The 21,180-nt window shown below is 38.3% G+C and overlaps 1 protein-coding gene across 2 annotated transcripts in view; it reads right to left on the bottom strand.

The window, feature by feature from the left end:
• Positions 1-21,180, bottom strand: part of Copb1 (COPI coat complex subunit beta 1) — a 37,064-nt gene that overhangs the window by 14,600 nt on the left and 1,284 nt on the right. For both annotated transcript variants that reach the window (XM_055627544.1, XM_055627545.1), the window contains exons 3-12: positions 17,665-17,894; positions 16,704-16,873; positions 14,400-14,514; positions 13,265-13,357; positions 7,142-7,279; positions 5,130-5,249; positions 3,190-3,297; positions 2,958-3,104; positions 2,483-2,628; positions 662-758 (exon numbers count right to left, since the gene is read on the bottom strand). In XM_055627544.1, the coding sequence (XP_055483519.1) occupies positions 662-758; positions 2,483-2,628; positions 2,958-3,104; positions 3,190-3,297; positions 5,130-5,249; positions 7,142-7,279; positions 13,265-13,357; positions 14,400-14,514; positions 16,704-16,873; positions 17,665-17,894 (1,364 nt within the window). The remainder of the gene's footprint in view (positions 1-661; positions 759-2,482; positions 2,629-2,957; positions 3,105-3,189; positions 3,298-5,129; positions 5,250-7,141; positions 7,280-13,264; positions 13,358-14,399; positions 14,515-16,703; positions 16,874-17,664; positions 17,895-21,180) is intronic.

Genomic DNA, 21,180 nt, shown 5'->3' with positions numbered 1-21,180 from the left:
AGAAAGAAAGAGAGAGAGAAAGAAAGAGAGAAAGAAAGAAAGAGAGAAAGAAAGAGAGAAAGAGAGAAAGAAAGAGAGAAAGAGAGAAAGAAAGAAAGAAAGAAAGAGAGAAAGAGAGAAAGAGAGAAAGAAAGAAAGAAAGAAAGAGAGAAAGAGAGAAAGAAAGAAAGAGAGAAAGAAAGAAAGAAAGAAAGAGAGAAAGAGAGAGAAAGAAAGAAAGAAAGAGAGAAAGAGAAAGAGAAAGAAAGGAAGGAAGGAAGAAAGGAAAGAGATATAGAAAAGAAAAGAATTATATTAGCTGCACAGACTTTGTTCAAACAAAACCTTACCCAAAGGTAAATAAATAATTATTTGAACAGGTGTTAATGGTTCTAATGGAGGTAGGGGCACTTTTAATTTTCCATAGCCTCTGAGGTTTATTTATCTGGATAATTAAAATACAATTTTCAGTGTTCTTTAGCACAACTACTACTCAAGAAAAACACAAAAGTGAATGATCACATACATATCAATTGCTGTGTCCTTTGTGTCTGTGCTAGAAATTGACCCCAGGGCTGCCATGAGTGCCAGGCATGGACTCTACCACTAAGCTGCACGGCCAGCCAAGAAGAGTTTTCTAAAGCACAACCATCACACAAAGCAGACTTTTAGTAAAACCTACCTCCCCAAGGGACCTGCGGACCTCAGTCATCACACTCTGAATGTCTTCCTTTGTACTACAGTATTCTCCCAGGATCCACAGTGCACCTCGATAAATCCTAGGACAAGAATGGGGAAGCTGAAATACAGATCTGGAGACAAATCTTGACACAGAAATGTTTCTTCATGAATTTAAGCAAAGGCAAAAAAACCAGGATTTTGTATTCTGGAAGAGGAACAGTTCAGAACGATTTTAACAAATGGGAAACTTTATTTCTCTCCAGAAATCACAAGAAAAATAGCTACTTGCTTTCACTGCTATTAGGCACATTCTAAAATTAGTAAGTTAAGCAGTAGAAGTTATAATTTACCAAAATGTTCCCCATAAGCACTTCATTTAGGGAACAGTTAAAATAAATCTGGTTTTATCATTTTTTACTATGAGTAATATATTACCTGAATATAATTTTAAAATCCATTTCACTTTTTATTTGTAATCACAGCAAGAAACAAAATGTTGGGTAAAATGATATACAGAAGAATATCAAGTCAGAGTTGGGAGTCAGCTCACTTGTATAGTGTTTTTCTACGATGCACAAGGTGCTAGGTTTAACCTAGCACATAAAAAAAAATAAACGAGAGCCAGCTGTGGTAGGCACATATCTGTCATAAAGACACTCAAACTAGGCTCACAGTAGTGTCTTGTCACAAAAACAAAATAATTCCCTGACTCCCAAATGTTAATGTAGTTTGAATAGGAATAGCCCCACAGACTCTGTGGCCTTTTTGGAGTATGTGTGGTCTTTTTGGAGTAGGTGTGGCCTTAGTGGAGGAAGTGTTGTCACTGTGGAGGTGGGCTGAGATCATATATGCTTAAGCTACACCCAGTGTGGCACACAGTCACTTCCTGTTGCCTGTGACTCTAGATGTAGAACTCTGAGCTACCTTTCCAGCTCCATGTCTGCTTCGTGCTGCCATGCTTCCCACCATGATGATAATGAACTAAATGTCTGAACTGTAAGCCAGCCCCAATTCAATGTTTTCCTTTCTAAGAGTTGCTGTGGTCATGATGTCTTTTCACAACAACAGAAACCCTAACTAAGACAGTTAACAAGGACAGCAACAGTTTTCTATTTTAGAATGTTAAACTGGATGAAATTTTTAGTCATCCTTTTTTTTAGATTTTAACTGAATCTATTTAGAAAAATAAAATCATAGAAACTAAAGCCCCAGAAGATTACAGCTATCAAAAGCAAAGCTTTGATGTTTTTTCTCATAAACAGGACAAATTTTACTTTCACACACATACACATCATACATATGTGTATAATTTGTGTGCATGTGTGTGTATGTATGTATAAATACATCTCACACTACTGAACCAAACTTGTACTGGTCCTATCCCATTTAAGTAGACATACTACAAATCTCTTGTAGTTTATCCACAGAATGCAATAAATACAGCAAAATTTGTATTCAACAATCCTATCTCATAAAGAAAAGCTAATTGAATCTAACATACTGTGAGATTGAGGTTGTGGTTTAAAACCTTCTTTTCAATAAATGCTGAGTGACATAAATAATAGGTATCCAAAAGGTTATTTTAAATACAACACTTAAAAAATATACTTCTTGGTGACTCTGGGATTCACAATGTTTTAGACGTAATTAGAATACAGAAACCTAACTAAAACCATCTTATACATTATGAACTGAGAATGTTGGTGGATAATGTTGTGTATAGTATGTCTTGTTTACTCTCTAATTTTACCTTCTGCCAATTGACCCTTTGAAAATAGAAATTGACAAAAATGTTCAACTTTACATTGTGTTTTAAACTTACTTGACAGACTTAATAGCATGAAAGACTTCAAGCATCTTCTCAACAATCAGCATTCGTAGGTTGTCAAAGCGCTGAATGGCTTCACGAACAAACTCCAAGACATCAGCAGCTGCTGCTTCGTTACTGTCACTGAGAAATTCCATTAGCTAACAGAAAAAATAGAACAAAATAGTTAGTTTCCAGAAAGAAAAATTATATAAAGCCAGAAATAAATTAATGAACAAAAAATAGAACAAAACATAAACTGAGAGATAAGCATTAGTACATTAACAGAAGTCTCAACAGTCCTGTGTGCCACAAAGGAAATCTGAGTTCTTACCCTAGTTGGCATAGGAATATACACAAAAATCAGAAATGTACAGTGAGATTTTTTGTTATCTCAGGTGGTTGCAATTTCAGTAGATGTAAAATAACTCAAAAAGAGAAATAAAAACATCTAGAGAATCTTACAAGTAAGATGATAAAAATTACATACCACAGGAATAACATTTGCAGCCATATCTGGAAATCGGACAGAACAGGAATGCAGTGTTCTCACAAGGAGTTGTCGGTATTTGTCAGTGTCTTCATGCTCAGACACATTATTTGTTTTAATTACTTCTTTCTTCAAGACAATAACCAACTATGGGGAAAAAAGAGTAAAAACAAATGAGAATTACATCATACTTGGGCCACTAACAAAGAATGTCACCAATGTTCTGTTTTACCTCTTCAACATTCCTGGAAGAGACAAGATCCAGAGCTAACTGCAGTGTTTTCTTACGCACTTCTAAATCTGGTGTACTCAGTACTCTTAGGATGTCCATGACCAGATCCTGTAAAAGAACAAAAACTGCCAAGTGATGCCAGTTTTTCTCATCATAAGAAAAAGATCTTAATAGCTCCATAGTGCTTTTGCCCCTCATCACCTCAATCCTCTGATTAATACTGAAATTAGTAGTGTTGGAAAAGTGTTGGACCTCCTAGTGTAGTGAGCCATGAAGTGACAAATGACAATGTACACTTTGACTCTATCAAGTTTTAGATTCAACTCATTTCATAGAAAATACCGGGAAATGCAAATCAAAACAACCCTGAGATTTCACCTTACACCCATCAGAATGGCCAAGATGAAAACCTCAAGGGACAACACATGCTGGAGAGGTTGTGGAGAAAGGGGAACCCTTCTCCACTGCTGGTGGGAATGTAAACTGGTACAACCACTCTGGAAATCAATCTGGCGCTTTCTCAGACAACTAGGAATAGCGCTTCCTCAAGATCCAGCCATACCACTCCTAGGCATATACCCAAAAGAGGCGCAAGTACACAAAAAGGACATTTGTTCAACCATGTTTGTAGCAGCTTTATTTGTAATAGCCAGAAGCTGGACACAACCCAGATGCCCCTCAACTGAAGAATGGATGCAGAAACTGTGGTACATCTATACAATGGAGTATTACTCAGCAATGAAAAATAAGGAAATCATGAAATTTGCAGGTAAATGGTGGGACCTGGAAAGAATCATCCTGAGTGAGTTGACCCAGAAGCAAAAAGACACTCACGGTATATACTCACTCATATAAACATACAATATAGAATAAACCCACTAAAAGCTGTACATCTAAACAAACTAAGCAAAAGAGAGGACCCTAACTAAAATGTTCAATCCCCATCCTGAAAGGCAAAGAGGATGGACATCAGAAGAAAACGAAAATAGGAAACAACCTAGGAACCCGCTACAGAGGGCCTCTGAAAGCCAGAAGAAAACAGGAAACAACCTTGAAACCTGCCACAGAGGGCCTCTGAAAGCTTCTGCAGTATAGACTGTCAAAGCAGATGCTGAGCCTGATGGCCAACTGATGGGCAGAGTGAATGGAATTTTATGTAAGAAGTGGGAAATAGTAAGAGCTGGAGGGAACGGGAACTCCACAAGCAGAGCAACAGAACAAGATAATTTGAACACAGGGAACTTCCCAGAGACTCATACTCCAACCAAGGACTATTCGTGGAGATGACCTGGAACCCCTGCACAGGTGTAGCCCATGGCAGTTCAGTGTCCAAGTGGGTTCCATAGTAATGGGAAGAGGGACTGCCTCTGACATAATCTGATTGGCCTGCTCGTTGATCACTTCCCCCTGAGGGGGGAGCAGCCTTACCAGGCCACAGTAGAGGACAATGCAGCCACTTTTGATGAGAACTGAAAGACTAAGATCAGAAAGAAGAGGAGAACCTCCCCTATCAGTGGACTTGGGGAGTGGCATGCATGCAGAAAGGGGAGGGAGGGTGGGATCGACAGGGGAGGAGGGAGGGGCTTATGGGGGGATACAAAATAAATAAAGTGTAATTAATAAAAAAAAAATAATAAAAGATTTAAAAAAAAAAAAAAAAAGAAAATACCAAGTCAGAGGAACAGGCAGTGACGTTACAGCAAAGTCATCAGCCACATCCAGGAAGAAGAGTATTTTATAGGAAAGCCAGTTTAGCTAATTGTCAGCAAATCAATGTCATATAAAAAGAGATGGTGGTTTAAGGATTATACCTCAGTTGCCCCAAATTTACACTGCCAGGTTTCAGGTTCTCAATATGGTTACCTACAGTGGCAAGGCTTGGGAATGATCTAAATATACATAAAAAAACAACAACAACAACAAAAAACAATAAAACTTACCTGGAGGACTCGCTCATGAGCAGGATGCTCTTTTAATTCCACCAACCGGTCCAGAACTATGAGCTTTACATTGTTATCACTCTCCTTAATGATTAAATCAATGTAACACTGAGCAGCCGCCTATAAAAAAAAAGAACTGCATTCTAAAAAATCAAATGTTGTGAAAAGAAGAACTGTTCCACCCTGTCAGGCCACTAAAAATCTAAAATATACCCATTCACCTCTGCACTACCATTTATGCAATTCATTTAAAGGAATATGTATGTCTATCCCTAATTATAACAAACCTCGGTGTTACTTTAGACTACACGGCATGGAAGGATTACAAAGTCAAGGATGAACTATAACCTCTTATGAAATGTTAGCACATATTTAAACTTTTTAGGTGGTAGCACTGCTGACTGAACCCAGGGCTTTGCACACCCCAATTAAGTGCTTTAGCAAGTGAGCTACAACCCTGGTGCCCTATTACCATTTTTACATAAGATTTGTACAATGATCAAGTTTAAAATCAAAGGAAAAAGTAGCCAATCTATAAAAGCTCTCAATAGCCAAAGCTGAAACAATTTGAACAAAATAAATAATGATAAGAATGGATTATGAGCCATAAAACAAATATTCATACTTATATATTATAAATGAAGAAGAGAAGAAAAGGGAGAGTCAGCGCTTCCTTATGGAGGAATTCCACAGTAACTGTAAAACAAGGAACTATAAAGTAACCCTTAAGCTATCTAGTAATAACTATAGCTGAGAAAAATCCATTTCTCTGTGCTAAAATTAGTGGCTCTGAAGGAGCAACCGGAGATCTACAGTCTCAAAGTACCGCAAATATATTTTGAATAGAAGAGGAATGGGAGAAATCAGGGAGCCAACACTTGACCTAACTGACCATAAATAAGGTATACAGGTCTCACGTACTGAGGACACATGACAGTAGAAGATCAGTTTTTTGGTATTTGTCCCCAAATGCCTAATCTCAGTGATTATAAGAAAACATGAGACAAATTCAAGTTTCAGAATCTCTTAGAAAACAAACTGGTATGCTTTATGAAGCCATGAAAGTAAGCCTAATAGGTTAGAGGGGGCTCTACAGACAAAAAGTAAATCATGGGACCCTCAAGTGGATCATGAAACAGAAAAGGCCATTAACTGAAAACCTGCAGAGACTAGTTTATTTGACACTATTTCAATGTCAATTTAGTTCTGACAGTCACACAATGATCACACAACGTAAACATTACAAGACAGGACAAGTGGAATGTACGGGAACTCTGTCCTGTTTCTTTAAGTTCCCTACACATTTAAAATTATTTATAAATAAAAAGTGTTTCAAGTGTTAATGGGTAAAACAGTAAATTCATAATTTATACCTGCTGGCTTTCTAGAATTATTATTCTCTGAAAATACTAGAGGTTTTTGACTAAGGCTTGATGGAATAAACAAAAGAAAAGAAATGCAATAATCTATTATTGATCACCAATGACATTTTCAGAAGTGTTCATTATAGATCCAGTTTTTAACATAATTGTGAAGAAAGATCTTCAAACATCAGTATAATTCTCTAGAAACTAGAAATACTGTTATTTTCCACGTTTTTCTCCCTTTTTCCGTAAGTGTGTGAAAGCAAGAAGAAAAGGCTGTATTATGTAAAGAAACAAATCATCTTACAAAATCTGTGGTTCTCTCTACCATGTGTCCAGTCTGGGGCTTGGTGGCCAAGAGTAGATATGAATGCAGACCAGCATGAAATTATACTTACTGAAAGCAGTGTGTGTGTGTGTGTGTGTGTATGTGTATATTCGTGCACACTCGTGCGTGTTGGGGGGTATTGGTATTTTTCTCCCTTTAACTCAGTTGTGTGGTTCTCAAGCAAGAACTTTGTACATGTTGTGTTTAATGTCAAAAGTTGGACGTATCTGCATAAGTACGGAAGTAACCAAATAAAGAGCTGCAGTGCCATTAAATCATGAGGGATAAAACAAGATGTCTATCAAATTACCCCAGAGTACCTTTATTGCAGTGGGTGCACTTGACAGTGTCACTAGTGTCCCAGCAGCTTCATATTTTACAGCAGGACTTGATGACTGCAGTAAGTTGTAGATACAGCGAATGAAACGGGCCCTTTCTGATGGATTAGCATGACAGACCTGGAAAAGAAAACATTCAGGCTCCAGCTGATTTTAAAGGCATTCTACACATAACAGGCTACATTCCCAGCCTTGATAATTACTTTAGATGAAATATTTTAACGCATGGTGGCTCACACCTTTAATGTCTGCCTTTAGGAAGAAGCAGGCAGATCTCTGAGTCCAGGCCAGCCTGGTCTCCATAGTGAGTTGCAGACTAACCAGAGTTACCTACATAGTAAGACACTGTCTTGGTAAATAGTAAGTAAAATACAATATAAAAGTTAAGAATAATCTCAAAGATATATAAAAAAAAAATAACAGCCAACACTGGGTGAGATGTAACAGCATTGATAATTTCAGAAGAAAAAAAAATGTTTCAAGTAACTGTCACAGGAGCCAGCAAGATGGTTCAACAGTGTTTGTGGAGCATCTAGCAACCTGAGTTTGATCCCCAGAACCCATACAAAAGGGAAAGCACGTACTCCACAGTTACCCTCTAACCCCCATAGGTATGCATGACGTGTACACGCACACACAAAAAAATGAAAAGGTACATTCAAGTTAACTGTCAGAGCTACTTATGCATTTATCCATTGTATTGTAATTACATTTTCATTGCTTCATAAGTCTTCAGTTGACTATAAAAGATGTGTATTTAAACAAGTGAAAGGAAAGTCAAAGTAAGAAAACCTAGAACACACTCACCAACTACACTAATGTAGATGCCCCAATAGACTATTCTATTTAATCTAAACTTTTATTCTGGATGCCAAGTCAGAAAAAGAAGATATGCCGAGAACAACAGTGGATACCTATAATCCCAACTGGAAAAGTAGAGCAAGGAGGATTATGACCCTGAGGACAACTGGATTATATTTATGTTTTATCAGAACATTATAACAATCAGCTCTCTCAAAAAATATTGAAAACTACCGTGCAGTCAATGTACGAGGATAGCTGAATCCAGAAGTTCAAGGTTCTCCTTGGTTGTATAACCAAGATGCCGCCCTCCAACCTACACAAAACCCCAACAGCAAACACACTGAAACTCCCCCCAGTTTTAACAGGACCAAGAGCAAATCCAGGGCCTCTTAAGGCAGGCAACGTTCTATCACTGAGCCTTGGCTCACACCATGGCTTGTTCTTCCTACAGTGTCCGCTATGGTTTCTCATAAGAAACCCTGAGGGCAGTATACCCCAATAACTTTGCACTAGGGTTCAGCTCTTTTATTATAGTACTTCTATACTGACACACACTGAAATCCAACACTTTGGGGGACACACTTAAACCATATCCAGACCACAGCAACAAATTTAATTATTTCTAATGTTTGATTCATAGTGATAGAGGTATGTCCCTTTTCTTCCACTTAAATCAGAAGCCACTTTGGGGCTATTAGCTGGTCAATATTGTTGTAAAATACTGAAATATTAGAAAAATAGTACTGACAGATTTGCTCACCACAGGGTTGTCAGACGCTTAAAACTGCAACACTCCTGAGTGTTTCTGAAGCATGATAAGGTATTTCCCATTTCTTTTCACTTTTAAATTTAAAACAGTTTTCAAAAAATTGTGTATCTGTATCCATGAGGTGGGGGGAGCCAAGGGCTGTGCATACATGTGTGGTGGTTGTACAGTATCTCAGCTCTCTCCTTCCCCCTTTATGTGGCTTATGCCCCAAGCACCTTTGCTCACTGAGCTACCTAATTGGGACCAACTAATCACTCTTAAAAATAAAACATTTATAAAGTTTATTAATTTTTAGTTTTTCAAAGAAGTTTGATATATAATTAAAAATATTCTGCATTTTATTCTAAGCTTAATTCATCCACTCAATGACTGGGCAATGATTTCTTTAAGCCATACAGACTAATTTCTTATAAAGACTTAAAAAGAACAGAAGCAAGTACTTGGGGAACACAATAAAGTTATTACAGAAAAAAATGACTATAAGGTGGCATAAATTGCTAGGCGTGGTGGCACATGCCTGTAATCCCAGGCAGATCTCTGTGAGTGTCAGGCCAGCCTGGTCTACAAAGTAAGTCCATAACAGCCAATGCTACACAGAGCAACCCTGTCTGGAAAACAACAACAAAAGGAAGGCATAAATTAAGATATTTAATAATGTCTCTATTATTAAAATATTATTACTGGGGCTAGTGAGACAACTAAGTGGATTAAGTAATTTACCACAAAGCCTGATAATTTGAGTTCTATCCCGGGACACACAGTGGAAGAAGAGAACTGACCCTCAAAAGTTATCACCTATAGCATGTCATCAGCTCACAACAAATATATACAATACCAAATTAAAAATTATTATTCCAGAATATTATTCCAGAATATTATTCCAGAATATTATTCTGGAATATTCCAGAATAAGGCTATTTACTTTTATCATAAATGGTTGAATTTATTTATATATCATAAATTATCACTCTTTTAAAAATTATTTTTTCTTCTTTCATGTATTACATCCTGACTTCAGTTTCCTCTCCCTCCCTTTTCCTCAGTTTCTCCCTTCCACCTCCCTTCTCCCCAAGATCCACATCCCTGCCTCACCTCCCCTTAGAAAAGAGCAGATGGGTGCTCGCTTCGGCAGCACATATACTAAAAAATTGGAACGATACAGAGAAGATTATGATAAACATAATGAAATCTACACACCTAAAGAAGATAATCAAGAAAGTGGACACAGGCAAAGGTGATTAATCCTCATTTAGAAAGACAAATGGGATGTGCATTGAACTTATGACAGGAGTCTACCACAAAAGGCATCTGAAAGACTCTACCTAGCAGTGTTTCAAAGCAGACACTAAGACTCATAACCAAACCCTCGGCAGAGTGCAGGGAATCATATGAAAGAAGGGAAGTTAGTATGATATGGAAAGGATGGGAGCTCTACAAGGACCAAACATATCTGGGCACAGGGTCTTTTCTGAGACTGACACTCAACCAAGGACCATCTATGGATATAACCTAGAACTTCTGCTCGGATGTGGCCTGTGGTAGCTCAGTAACCAAGTAGTTTTCCAAAGTAAGGGGAACACGGACTATTTCTAACAGGATCTCAAGGGCAGGCTGTTTGACACCCCCTCCCCCCCGGGGAGGAGCAGTCTGTTAGGCCACAGAGGAGGACTTTGCAGCCAGCCCTGAAGATACCTGATAAAACAGGGTCAGATGAAAGGGGAGGAGGTCTTCCCCTATCAGTGGACTTGGAAAGGGGCAGGGAGGAGACCAGGGAGGGAGTGTGGGGTTGGGGAGGGAATGAGGGAGCGGGATACAGCTGGGACACAGAGTTAACAAAATGTAACTAAAAAGAAAAAAAATAATAAAAAAAAAATAAATAAATAAAAAATAAATTAAAAAAAAAAAAAAAGAAAAGAGCAGATGGGCCTGGAGAGATGGCTCAGAGGTTAAGAGCACTGGATGCTCTTCCAGAGGTCTTGAGTTCAAGTCCCAGCAACCACATGGTGGCTCACAACCATCTATAATGAAATTGGTGCCCTTTTCTGGTATGCAGGTGTACGTGCAAACAGAACATTGTATATATAATAAATAAATCTTAAAAAAAAGAAAAAGAAAAAAGAAAAGAGCAGACCTCGCAGGGATATCAACCAAACAAAGAATAACAAGCTACAGGAAGACCAGGCTACATACATCAATCATATCAAGGCTGGATGAGGCATCCCAGTAGGAGAAGGGTCCCACAAACAGGCAAGATTAAGATCCTGCTCCCAGTGAGTTAGGAATCCCACAATCCTAAGCTACTCAGCCATGACATATGTGCAGAAGACCTAGGTCAGACCCCTCTAAGCTTTCTGATCTCTACAAGTCCCCATGAGTCCCAGTCAGTTGACTCTGTGGGCCTGTGGGCTGTGTTCTGTGTTCTTGAGGTGTCCCTGGCCTCTCTGGTTCTTCTGATCCTTCCTCTCCCTCCTCAGCAGGACTCCTGGAGCTCCACCTAATGTGTGTGGCTGTGGGACTCTGCATCCACTCCCAGCAGTTGCTGAAGTCTCTCTGATCTCTCTGATGACAATTATGCGAGGCCCCCATTCCAGCACACTCTGCAGGCAGGACAAACTGTAGGTTGAAGGTTTTGTAGCTCTATTGGTGACCCAATCCTTTCACTTGAAGTCTTGTCTGGTTGCAGAAGATGGCTGGTTCAGGCTCTGTGGACCCCATGACTAGTTTTTGCTAGAGTTGCTCTCATAGGTTCCATGGAATTTCCACTGCACTAGCTTTCTACCTGGCCCCGGAAATGTCCCCCAAATCCAGTTATTTCTCCAGTATTTTCTCCACCCTGTTTCCAATCCCACCTGTCCCCAGTTCACCAAAAACAATCTATTCTATTTCCCCTTCCCAGGGAAATCCTGGCATAGTCCCTTAAGCCCTCATAACTTAGCCTCTCTGGATCTATGGATTTTAGCATGACTGTCTTTTATTTTACAGCTAATATCTACTTATGAGTATATATCGTATTTGTCTTTTTGGGTCTGGGTTACCTCGTTCAGGATAACTTTTCTAGTTTTATCCATTTGGCTGCCAATTTCATAATGTCTTTTTTTTTTTTTTTTTTTTTTTTTTTGGTTGTTTGTTTTGTTTTTTTGAGATGGCTTCTCTGTGTAGCCTTGGCTCTTGGACTTGCTTTGTAGACCAACAGATTTTGCCTCCCCAAGTGCCAAGGTGCCTGGCCAATGTCATCATTTTTAAAAGCTGAGTGGTACTCCATTGTATAAATGCACCACGTCTTTTTTAAATTTATTCTTCGGTTGAGGGAAATTCAGGTTGTTTCCAGTTTCTGGCTATCACAAATGATACTGCTATGAACATGGTATAGCAAGTGTCCTTGTGGTAGAACAGTGTCCTCTGGGTATACACCCAGGAGTGGTATAGGTGGGTCTTGAGGCAGAACTGATTCCCAATTTCCTGAGAAACCACCACATTGATTTCCAAAGTTGCTGCATAAGTTTGCACTCCTGCCAGCAGCGGAGGAGTGCTCCACACCCTCACCCGCCCGCATGACCTGTCATTTGTGTTTCTGACAAGAATAAGTAGTCATGATTTGCATTTCCCTGATGGCTAAGGAAGTTGAACACTTCTTGAAGTGCTTCTCGGCCATTTGAGATTTCTCTGTTGAGAATTCTCTATTTAAATCTGTACCATTTTTTTAGTTGAATTATTTGTATTGTTAGTGTCTACTTTTTTGAGTTCTTTATATATTTGTGTATTAGTCCTCTGTCAGAGTTGGTGAAGATCTTTTCCCATTCTGTAGGCTGCCATTTGGCCTACTGTATCCTTTGCCTTACAGAAGCTTTTCAGTTTCATGAGGTCCCATTTATTAAGTGTTGATCTTAATGCCTGGGCTAATGATGTTCTGCTCAGGAAGTCTCCTGAACACTGCATTCACGGCTATTTCCCACTTTCTCTTCTATCAAGTTCAGTGTATGTGGTTTTATGTTGAGGTCTTTGATTCACTGGACTTGAATTTCATACAGGGTGATAGCTATGGCTCTATTTGCATTCTTCTACATGCAGACATCCAGTTAGAGCAGCACCATTTCTTAAAGATGCTTTTTTTTTCTTCTGTATATTTCTGATTTCTTTATAAAAAATCCATAGGTGGGACTGGAGAGATGGCTCAGTGGTTAAGAGCACTGTCTGCTCTTCCAAAGGACCCAGGTTCAATTCCCAGTACCCATATGGCAGCTCCCAACTCTCTGTAATACCAATTCCAAGGGATAAGATACTCTCTCACTAATAGCACATAAAATAAAAGTAAAAAAAAAAAAAAAATCCATAGATAAATAGATTTACATTTAGGTCTTCGAGTCACTGAGCAACCTGTCAGTTTTTATGCCAAAACCATCTGGTTTTTATTACTACAGCTCTGTAATATAGCTTGAAATCAGGGATGGTAAGATCTCTGGAAGTTTTTTTATTGTATAGGATTGTTTGAGCTATCCTTGTTTTTTGTTTTTTAATTAAATTATCATTCTTACCTTATAAATTAGTTCAACAATAACTAGCTGTAGAATGTCTCCAAATGTCTGAACTTGATCAATACATGTACTTAAATAATCCAAAGCTCGATCCTAAAAAAGTAAGAATATATTTATATTTGTCACTTGGTATAATGAATTAATACAAATTCAAAAAAATATATATATGTATTACCCCAAATATAAAACTAATGAAGAAATTGGAACAAAAAGGAACTAATTGGGAGAAAAAAGTAAAAGATACTAAGAAAGAGGCTAACTCAAATATATGTCAGAAAATCACAACATTTTCTAGAATTAGGTCACATGTGTGGTCTGAATTTTTGTAACAGGTAAAAAGTCCTAAGTACTACATGATTCAGGATATTCATGTAATTGAAATAAACCAGCCATTTAAGCATTCCTAAATTAAGTGTGGTGGCATATGCCTGTAACCCCAGCACCTGAGAGGTGGAAGCAAAGGATATGCGGAAATCTGAAGATAGCCTGATAGGAAGTTGTAGGCCAGCAAAGTTACATAAGGAGATTCTGTCTCAAAACCCCCCAAATGAATAAAGAGCATAGTTATATTCCTATTACTGAGACCGGAAAGAACAATCTCCCAGTAAGTCTCATAATCAGACAATGTACACACAGAACTATGACCTTAATGTCTCATCAGTAAAAACATCAATACTTTTTTTATTTTTCAAGCCAGGGTTTCTCTCTGTAGCCCTGGCTAACTCTGTAGACCTCAAACTAAACCACAGGTACTACAACCTACTAATTAAAAACATACCACATGCTGAGGCCGGGCATAGAGGCATACTTGTGGGGCAGAGACATATGAATTTCTCTGAGTTCAAGGTCAGTGTGGTCTGCATAGCAAGTTCTAGGACAGCCAGAGCTATACAGTTAGACCCTGTCGCAAGGAAGGAAGGAAGGAAGGGAGGAAGGGAGGAAGAAAGAGAGAAAGAGAGAAAGAGAGAAAGAGAGAAAGAAAGAAAGAAAGAAAGAAAGAAAGAAAGAAAGAAAGAAAGAAAGGAAAGAAAGAAAGAAAAGAAAAGAAAAGAAAAGAAAAGAAAATATGCTGAGGAACTTGTAGATTTTTAATTTTAATTTAACTATAGTGAGAAAGTATTTTTACGTGCTTTACCTGATCTGCGTGAATCAGCATCATAAATGCATTTCTTTTGCAGCTTGCATCCTTCTCATTTACCAGAAAATCATGTATCAGCTCAGGAGCATCAGGTATAAGATGTTCAAAATTTCTTTAAACAAAACAGGTAACATTCATATTAAATAAAAACTTACTTTCTTATTTTACTTTCCAGACATTACCAACATTAAAACTTAAACTTTGTGAGCCAGACACAGGGAGGTAGAGGCACGTGGACCTCTGTGAGTTTGAGGCCAGCATGGTCCATAGAATTAGTTCCAGAACAGCCAAGGCTACACAGAGAAACCCTGTCTTGAAAAAACAAAAGCAAGCAAGCAGGCAAGCAAACAAACAAAAAAACCTTAACACAAGTCTTTAATTTTTTAAATAAAAATAATACGTAGAACAGGAGAGAAAAGTGGTTAAGAATACTGATTGCTCTTGCAGACGACATGGATTCTATTCTCAGCACCGACACGGTGGCTCACAACTGTCTATAATTCCCCTACCAGGGTATCTGAAGTCCTCTTCTGGCCTTTTTGGCATTAGGCACATACATACATGCAAGCAGTACACCCATATACATAAAACAAAACAATAATTTTAAAAAGGGATATGTAAAGCCTGATGATGGTGCATATCGCCCTTAATGCCAGCACTCGGGAGCCAGAGGCAGGTGAATTGCTGAGTTCAAGGCCATACTGGTCTACAGAGTAAGTTCCAGGAGGGCCAAGGCTACACAGAGAAACTCCTGTCTTGAAAAACAAAACAAAATAAAACAAAAACAAAAAAGAACATATAATAAAGTAAATATCATAGTACCATCATCAGTTATTATAGTTCCAAAACTTCCTAGAACTCACATTAAAAAAAAGCGGTGGGAAGGGAGAGTAGAATTGGGAGGAGACTAGAGAGGGGGACAGCTGGGATACAAATTGAATAAATTGTAATAAATACTAATAATTTAAAAAAATTAAAAAGGGGTTGGGGGCACTGGCTGCTCTTCCAGAGGTCCTGAGTTCAATTCCCAGCAACCACATGCGGGCTCATAACCAGCTGTAATCATATCTGATCTCCTCTTCTGGTGTGCATGAAGACAGAGCACTCATATATATAAAATAAATAAATAAGTCTTAAAAAAAGAAAGCCAAGCTGGGTGTCATGGTGCATGCCTTTAATCCTAGCAATTGGGAGGCAGAGGCAAGTAGATCTCTGAGTTCGAGGCCAGCCCGGCACTGAGAACATGAAGACAAGATCCCTGCGGCTCTCTGGTCAGCCAGCCTAGACTACTTGGTGAGTTCCTAGCCAATGAAGAAACTCATTGTTAAAGGTTGATGGTGCCTGAGGAATAATAACTAATGCTGTTCTCTGGCACACACACACTCATATAAACATGCGCACACGTGCACAGACACAAAATAATACATATTCTAGCTCCAGTGGCAGTGCTAGGAGTCCAACCCAGGACCACGCTCACTCATTCCAGGCCAGGACTCTGCTACTAAGCTCTATCCCCCACACCACAACCTACTTGTAAATGGACTCAGAGCCATGATTATAACAGTTTAGCACTCTAGCCTCTTCTGAATCTTAAAAGTGTTTTAAGGTTCAACATCTTCTGTTTTATTATTTTATTATTATGACTGTCTCAAGGCTTTGCTCCTGCTACATAAACACTCACTGAGCCACATCCCCAACCTTTTTCTATTTTTAGAAACTTATTAAGTTGCCCAGACTGGCCTTAAACCTGTTTATCCTCCTGAATCAATCTCCCTAGAAGCTGGATTTAAGAGATGCACCACCAGTCCAGGCTAAATTTTCAGCTGTTATAACAAGAATCCTTCCTCAAAGCTTCTAAGGCAAGACCCATACTGTTCAAAGTGAGAATTTAAAAACAAGGTAAAAAACGCAATGCCCTTAGCAAGTGAATAAATGAACTAAGAGAACTGCAGCAATCCAATTAGGAATGATGGTCATGGCCTTAAACTAGAAAGCATACAATAATTTTGTATTTTGGGTTGTGAGCCTAGCCTTAACAGCTGAGCCATCTCTCCAGCCAGCATACAATAATTTTAAATGGTGCTGTAGCATTCAAACTGACTGTGTCATTCTGAAACTAAAGCCCACTATTCCCAGATCTTTTTGACTTCTCTATGTTAACAATTTAATGATAGTAAATACCGTTTTGATTAGCAAACCATATCTACAAGTACTTATATTCTGTAACCAACCACACTGGAACTTCTAATCTAAAGCAATATAAAGCAAATAGAAATAAAGCAAATAAATATCTTTCCTCACCTGTAGATGGTATAGATAGCTAAAACAGCATTTCTCCTAACATAGCTATGACGATGTTCCAAACAAGCACGGATAGCGGGCATTAAAGGTTCCAGCAATTCTGCTTCCTTCAGCTTGCAAAGGAAACGAAGGGTAGACCCTCGAATAAACTCGTTAGGATGCTGAAGATCCTGATATAAGAATAAAGTAGGAAATATTGAGTTCCAGCTTTAAAACCTTGTATTTGCTTACTTGTGTGTGCGTGTGTATACTTGCACACACCGTGGAGGTTAAAGGACAATTTACAAGAATCAGTTCTCTCCTTTCACCATGTGGGTCCTTGGAGTCACACTCAGGTACCAGGGTTGGCAACAAGCACTTTACCTGATGAATCGTGTCACAGGCCTCAATTTCAGCTTTTTTAAAAAATCAAGTTTTAAATATAAAAGTTTCTAATTTGAAAAAATTAAAGTTAGATTTAGGAAAAAGATCTAAATTATCAATTTCTTTATGATTCCTCTTGACCAAAGCAATTTTTATGCACCTCACCATTGTCTTTTCAAAAACTCATAAAATACATAGATGTAGGAAAAAGCAACAGCACAATTTTTTACAGTAAAATTTACAAGCATATACAATCTTTTAACATTATGTTAAGACACTGCCATCTACAAAGTTTACTCTGAGCCTCATGCAATAGTTACCAAGAAAAACAAAACCAAATAAAAACCCTCTCCCAAATCCACCAAAAAGCATCTGATCATATATTGGGTTTTTATGTTGGGCAGCATTAACAGCTATCCCCAGCCTTGGGCAGTCTAAGCCTATAGGTCATAGGCTGAACACATTTTTGAGTTTACAGCTTCACTAATAAATACTTGCAATTTTTCATCTCATCAAATATTTAATTTTAAAATCTAGCAGTATATATTACAACAATTTTATAATTACAAATACGGCGAACAGTTATGGTTTGGTTTACCTTTCTGTATGCGTCACACACAAGAATCATTTCATGTAAAAGCCTCCCATCTGGAGTTGTTTTGGGAACAATCTCCCAGAAGACCAGAAGCAACTTTTTGATGGTGTGATCTTGAAGAGGCAGCACAAAACGAATGATGGTCATCAGGAGCCCGGGAAGCTTCTCACCATTCAGGATCATAATGATCACTTTCTTCAAAGCTTCAGTCTTCGACTTCACATCGCCTTTCTCTGATTCAATAATTTAAAAAAGCACAATTACTTCAAAACAAAGTTCCTCAGATAGTTTAAAAAGCTATGAACTAAACAAACCAAATTTACTATCAAGCTATGGTAATAAGATTACAAATCCAAGCCATAGGTTTACGACTATTTTGTCTCTGAATCTCAGACACTTTACACATGATCTGAAGGTATTGGACTAGACTTCTGATCCTTAACCAACTGAGTTAATGTAGAATTCCTTAACCTATACCTATAGCACATAACCATGGTTTTCAAACAGATGTGGCAAACAACACCACCACCACAAAAAAAAAAACAAAAACCCAAAACCTACGCAAATTCTGCTAAGTACTTCTAAATGCAAAAGAGCACATTTTGTGTGTATTTTCTCAATTACAACCATTTTTTAAAGAGGTGATATGAACAGTGACCTTTTTTAAGCATCTAGGAAAGGGTCCTCAATACCCATAAAAAGGTTGAAAATTAAAGGAATAAGTAATATTAAAAATTTGTGTAACTTTAGAGACTTCCTTTTCTTGTCTGTCTGAACTACTGGAAAAATTTAAAATACTGTAGCAATAGCCGCTGATTAGAATTGAAGGTGCCCAGACTTGTTTCAAAAATGTGATCATTTGATTCAGCCTTCTGAACCAGATGGAACTACAAATATGTATCACCGGGAATAGCCAGTATACACTTTAAAAGGTACAGAGCACAGGTTTTCGAACTTCAAAACATATGTCTGTTTCTTTTGCAAAAATGTTTTCAAAATGAAAATATAAGCTTGTAGGGAATGTTCAAATTTAGTTTAGTATTGACTTCATTTGTTTGTTTACACCAACCTATTACCTATATGAAACTGTCAGCTGTATTTATGTAACATACATTCAACTAAGCAAGATATTATAGTATTTTGAGGAACAAGTAATTAAATGATTTTATTTCTTTAGCTTTATTAGACTGGGATATTATTTTATTTCTGTAAACCAATACTGCAAGTCTAAAGGGAAGGAAGTTTCTTTTTTTGTAAGGTAAAAGTTCATTTTTGAGAATGACAACATTCTCAAAAATTCTAGATGGGAAGCTGAAGAGATGGCTTTATGGTTCAGGGCAGTACGTGCTCTTAAAGAAGTCCCTGAGCTCAGTTCCTAACACCCACACTGGACAGCACACAACCACCTTTAACTCCAGCTCCAGGGGATCAGACACATCCTCTTCTTACCTACATTAATGTGCACATATCCATAAACAAGTATACACAACTTAAAAAAAAACTTGAACAAAACTCTAAAAAGTCTCTTGGTTTCTACATTTTCACTATAATCAACGTTTACTTGGATTCTGGCTGTATTTTTCAAATTTAACTCCTGTTGTATGTATATGTGTATGTGAGTGTGGGCGCTTCTCCCACAGCATGCACATGGAGGTTAACTTCCACGAGTTAGGTTTTCTCTTCCATCATGTGTTCCAGGGATCAAACTCAGGGTGTCAGGATTGGGTGGCAAAGGTTTTCACTTTCTGAGCTATCTTCCTGGCCTAATCCTAGCCTCTTTCTTTCTTTTCTCTCTTTCTTAATTTTATTATTTTGTATGTATTGGTGTTTCTCCCAAAATGTATGTCTGCGCATTGTATGCCTGTAGTACTCTTAGAGACCAGAGGAGGGTACCATATCCACTGGAACCAGAATTAGTTTGTGAGCTGCCAAGTGAATGCTAGGCATTAAACCTTGGTCCTCTGAAGATCAGCTTCTGTTCTTAAATGCTGAGCCGTTATTCCAGCCCCTAATCCTAGTGGAGCAGCACAAATGAATGCAGAATTTGGCAACAGTGAAAAGTTTCTAAACACAAAATTCAAAATTACCTAAGGAATCCAGTATTTCTGGTAGCACTTGCCTGTGCTGCACTGTATGACTTCACTGTAGCCTTAGTTTGGAGCACATATCATATTCATATTACACTGGACATGCCCTTAGAATAGATAACACCAATGTCTGAAACACCTCAGCTCATATTCCAAACTATTGTATGTTAAAAGCTGCAATGCTTTTACTAAGAAAGTTTTTTCTTTCTTATTAAAACATCGTTTAATCATAGGAAACAGAGTTTTCATGTCTTCCTATGGTCTTTCATTAACTGTAAATATCAAATTAGTTTGAAATTGAAATGTACTGGGGGCTGGAGAAATGGCTCAGCAGTTAAGGGCACTGTCTGCTCTTCCAGAGGTCCTGAGTTCAATTCCTGGCAACCACATGATGGCTCACAACCATCTGTAATGAGATCTGGTGCGCTCTTCTGGTATGCAGGCTTACATCCAGTCAGAGCACTCATATACATAAAGTAAATAAATCTTTTTTTAAAAATGTATTGTTATAATGTATGATTTACCAAACTGTTGTTAAATCCCAGCACTCAGGAAGCAAGTCAATCTCTGTGAGTTGGAGGCCAGCCTAATCTATAAAAAAAGTTCCAGGACAGCCAAAGCTACACAGGGAAACCCCATCTCAAAAAACAAACAAATAAAAAAACTGTTGTTTGAAAGGGCTGGAGAGAGGGCTCAGTCAGTAAGGTGCTTGCCACATAAGTGATAAGTATCTGAGTTCAATCTCTAGCACCCTTGTAAAAGTCAAGAGAAACACATGCCTAAAACCTTAGCAGTGGGGAGATGGAAACAAGAGGATCACCGGGACTGGCTGGCCACCTCCTCTAGTGAAATCAGCAAGCTTCAGGGTCAGCGAGAGGTCCTGTGTCTAAAAACAATGTGAAGGGAACCGCTGAGAAGGCTCGGCAGGTAGAAGCACCTGGTGCCAAGCTTGACCACCTGAGTTCAATGTCTGACACCCACACGACTGTCACACTAGTGTCTCCCAACTCCCCACTAAATAAATATTAAAAAATAACCCTGGGGAACTGGAAATACTTCAGAGGTTAAGAGCATGGAGCGTTCTTGCAGAGAACTATACTTCCATTCCCAGCATCCACACTGGATGCCTCACAACTGACTTTAACTCCAGTTCCAGGAAGACCCAATCCCTCCGGCCTTCAAGGGCGTTTGCACACACATATACACCCACACACACATATACATGATTAAAGTCTGAAAAAAGCTGAAAGTCTAAAACAACAAATAAGGTAGGATGTGACTGAGGAAGGTACCTAAGGTTTACCTCTGGCCTTCACATATAAGTACACGCAATATGCAAACACGACCAGCACGTATCTGTGCAGGTACACACATAACACAGGAGAAACTTCCTCAGGTCAAGAGCAGGTTGAGAGTAGAAAAGTTTTAAGAA

Source organism: Psammomys obesus, unplaced genomic scaffold, assembly GCF_907164565.1.
Source record: "Psammomys obesus unplaced genomic scaffold, mPsaObe1.curated_primary_1811, whole genome shotgun sequence".
NCBI classification, from domain to species: Eukaryota; Metazoa; Chordata; class Mammalia; order Rodentia; family Muridae; genus Psammomys; species Psammomys obesus.
The sequence above is the reverse complement of the archived record's forward strand: the minus strand, read 5'-3'. Positions and strand labels throughout refer to the sequence as shown.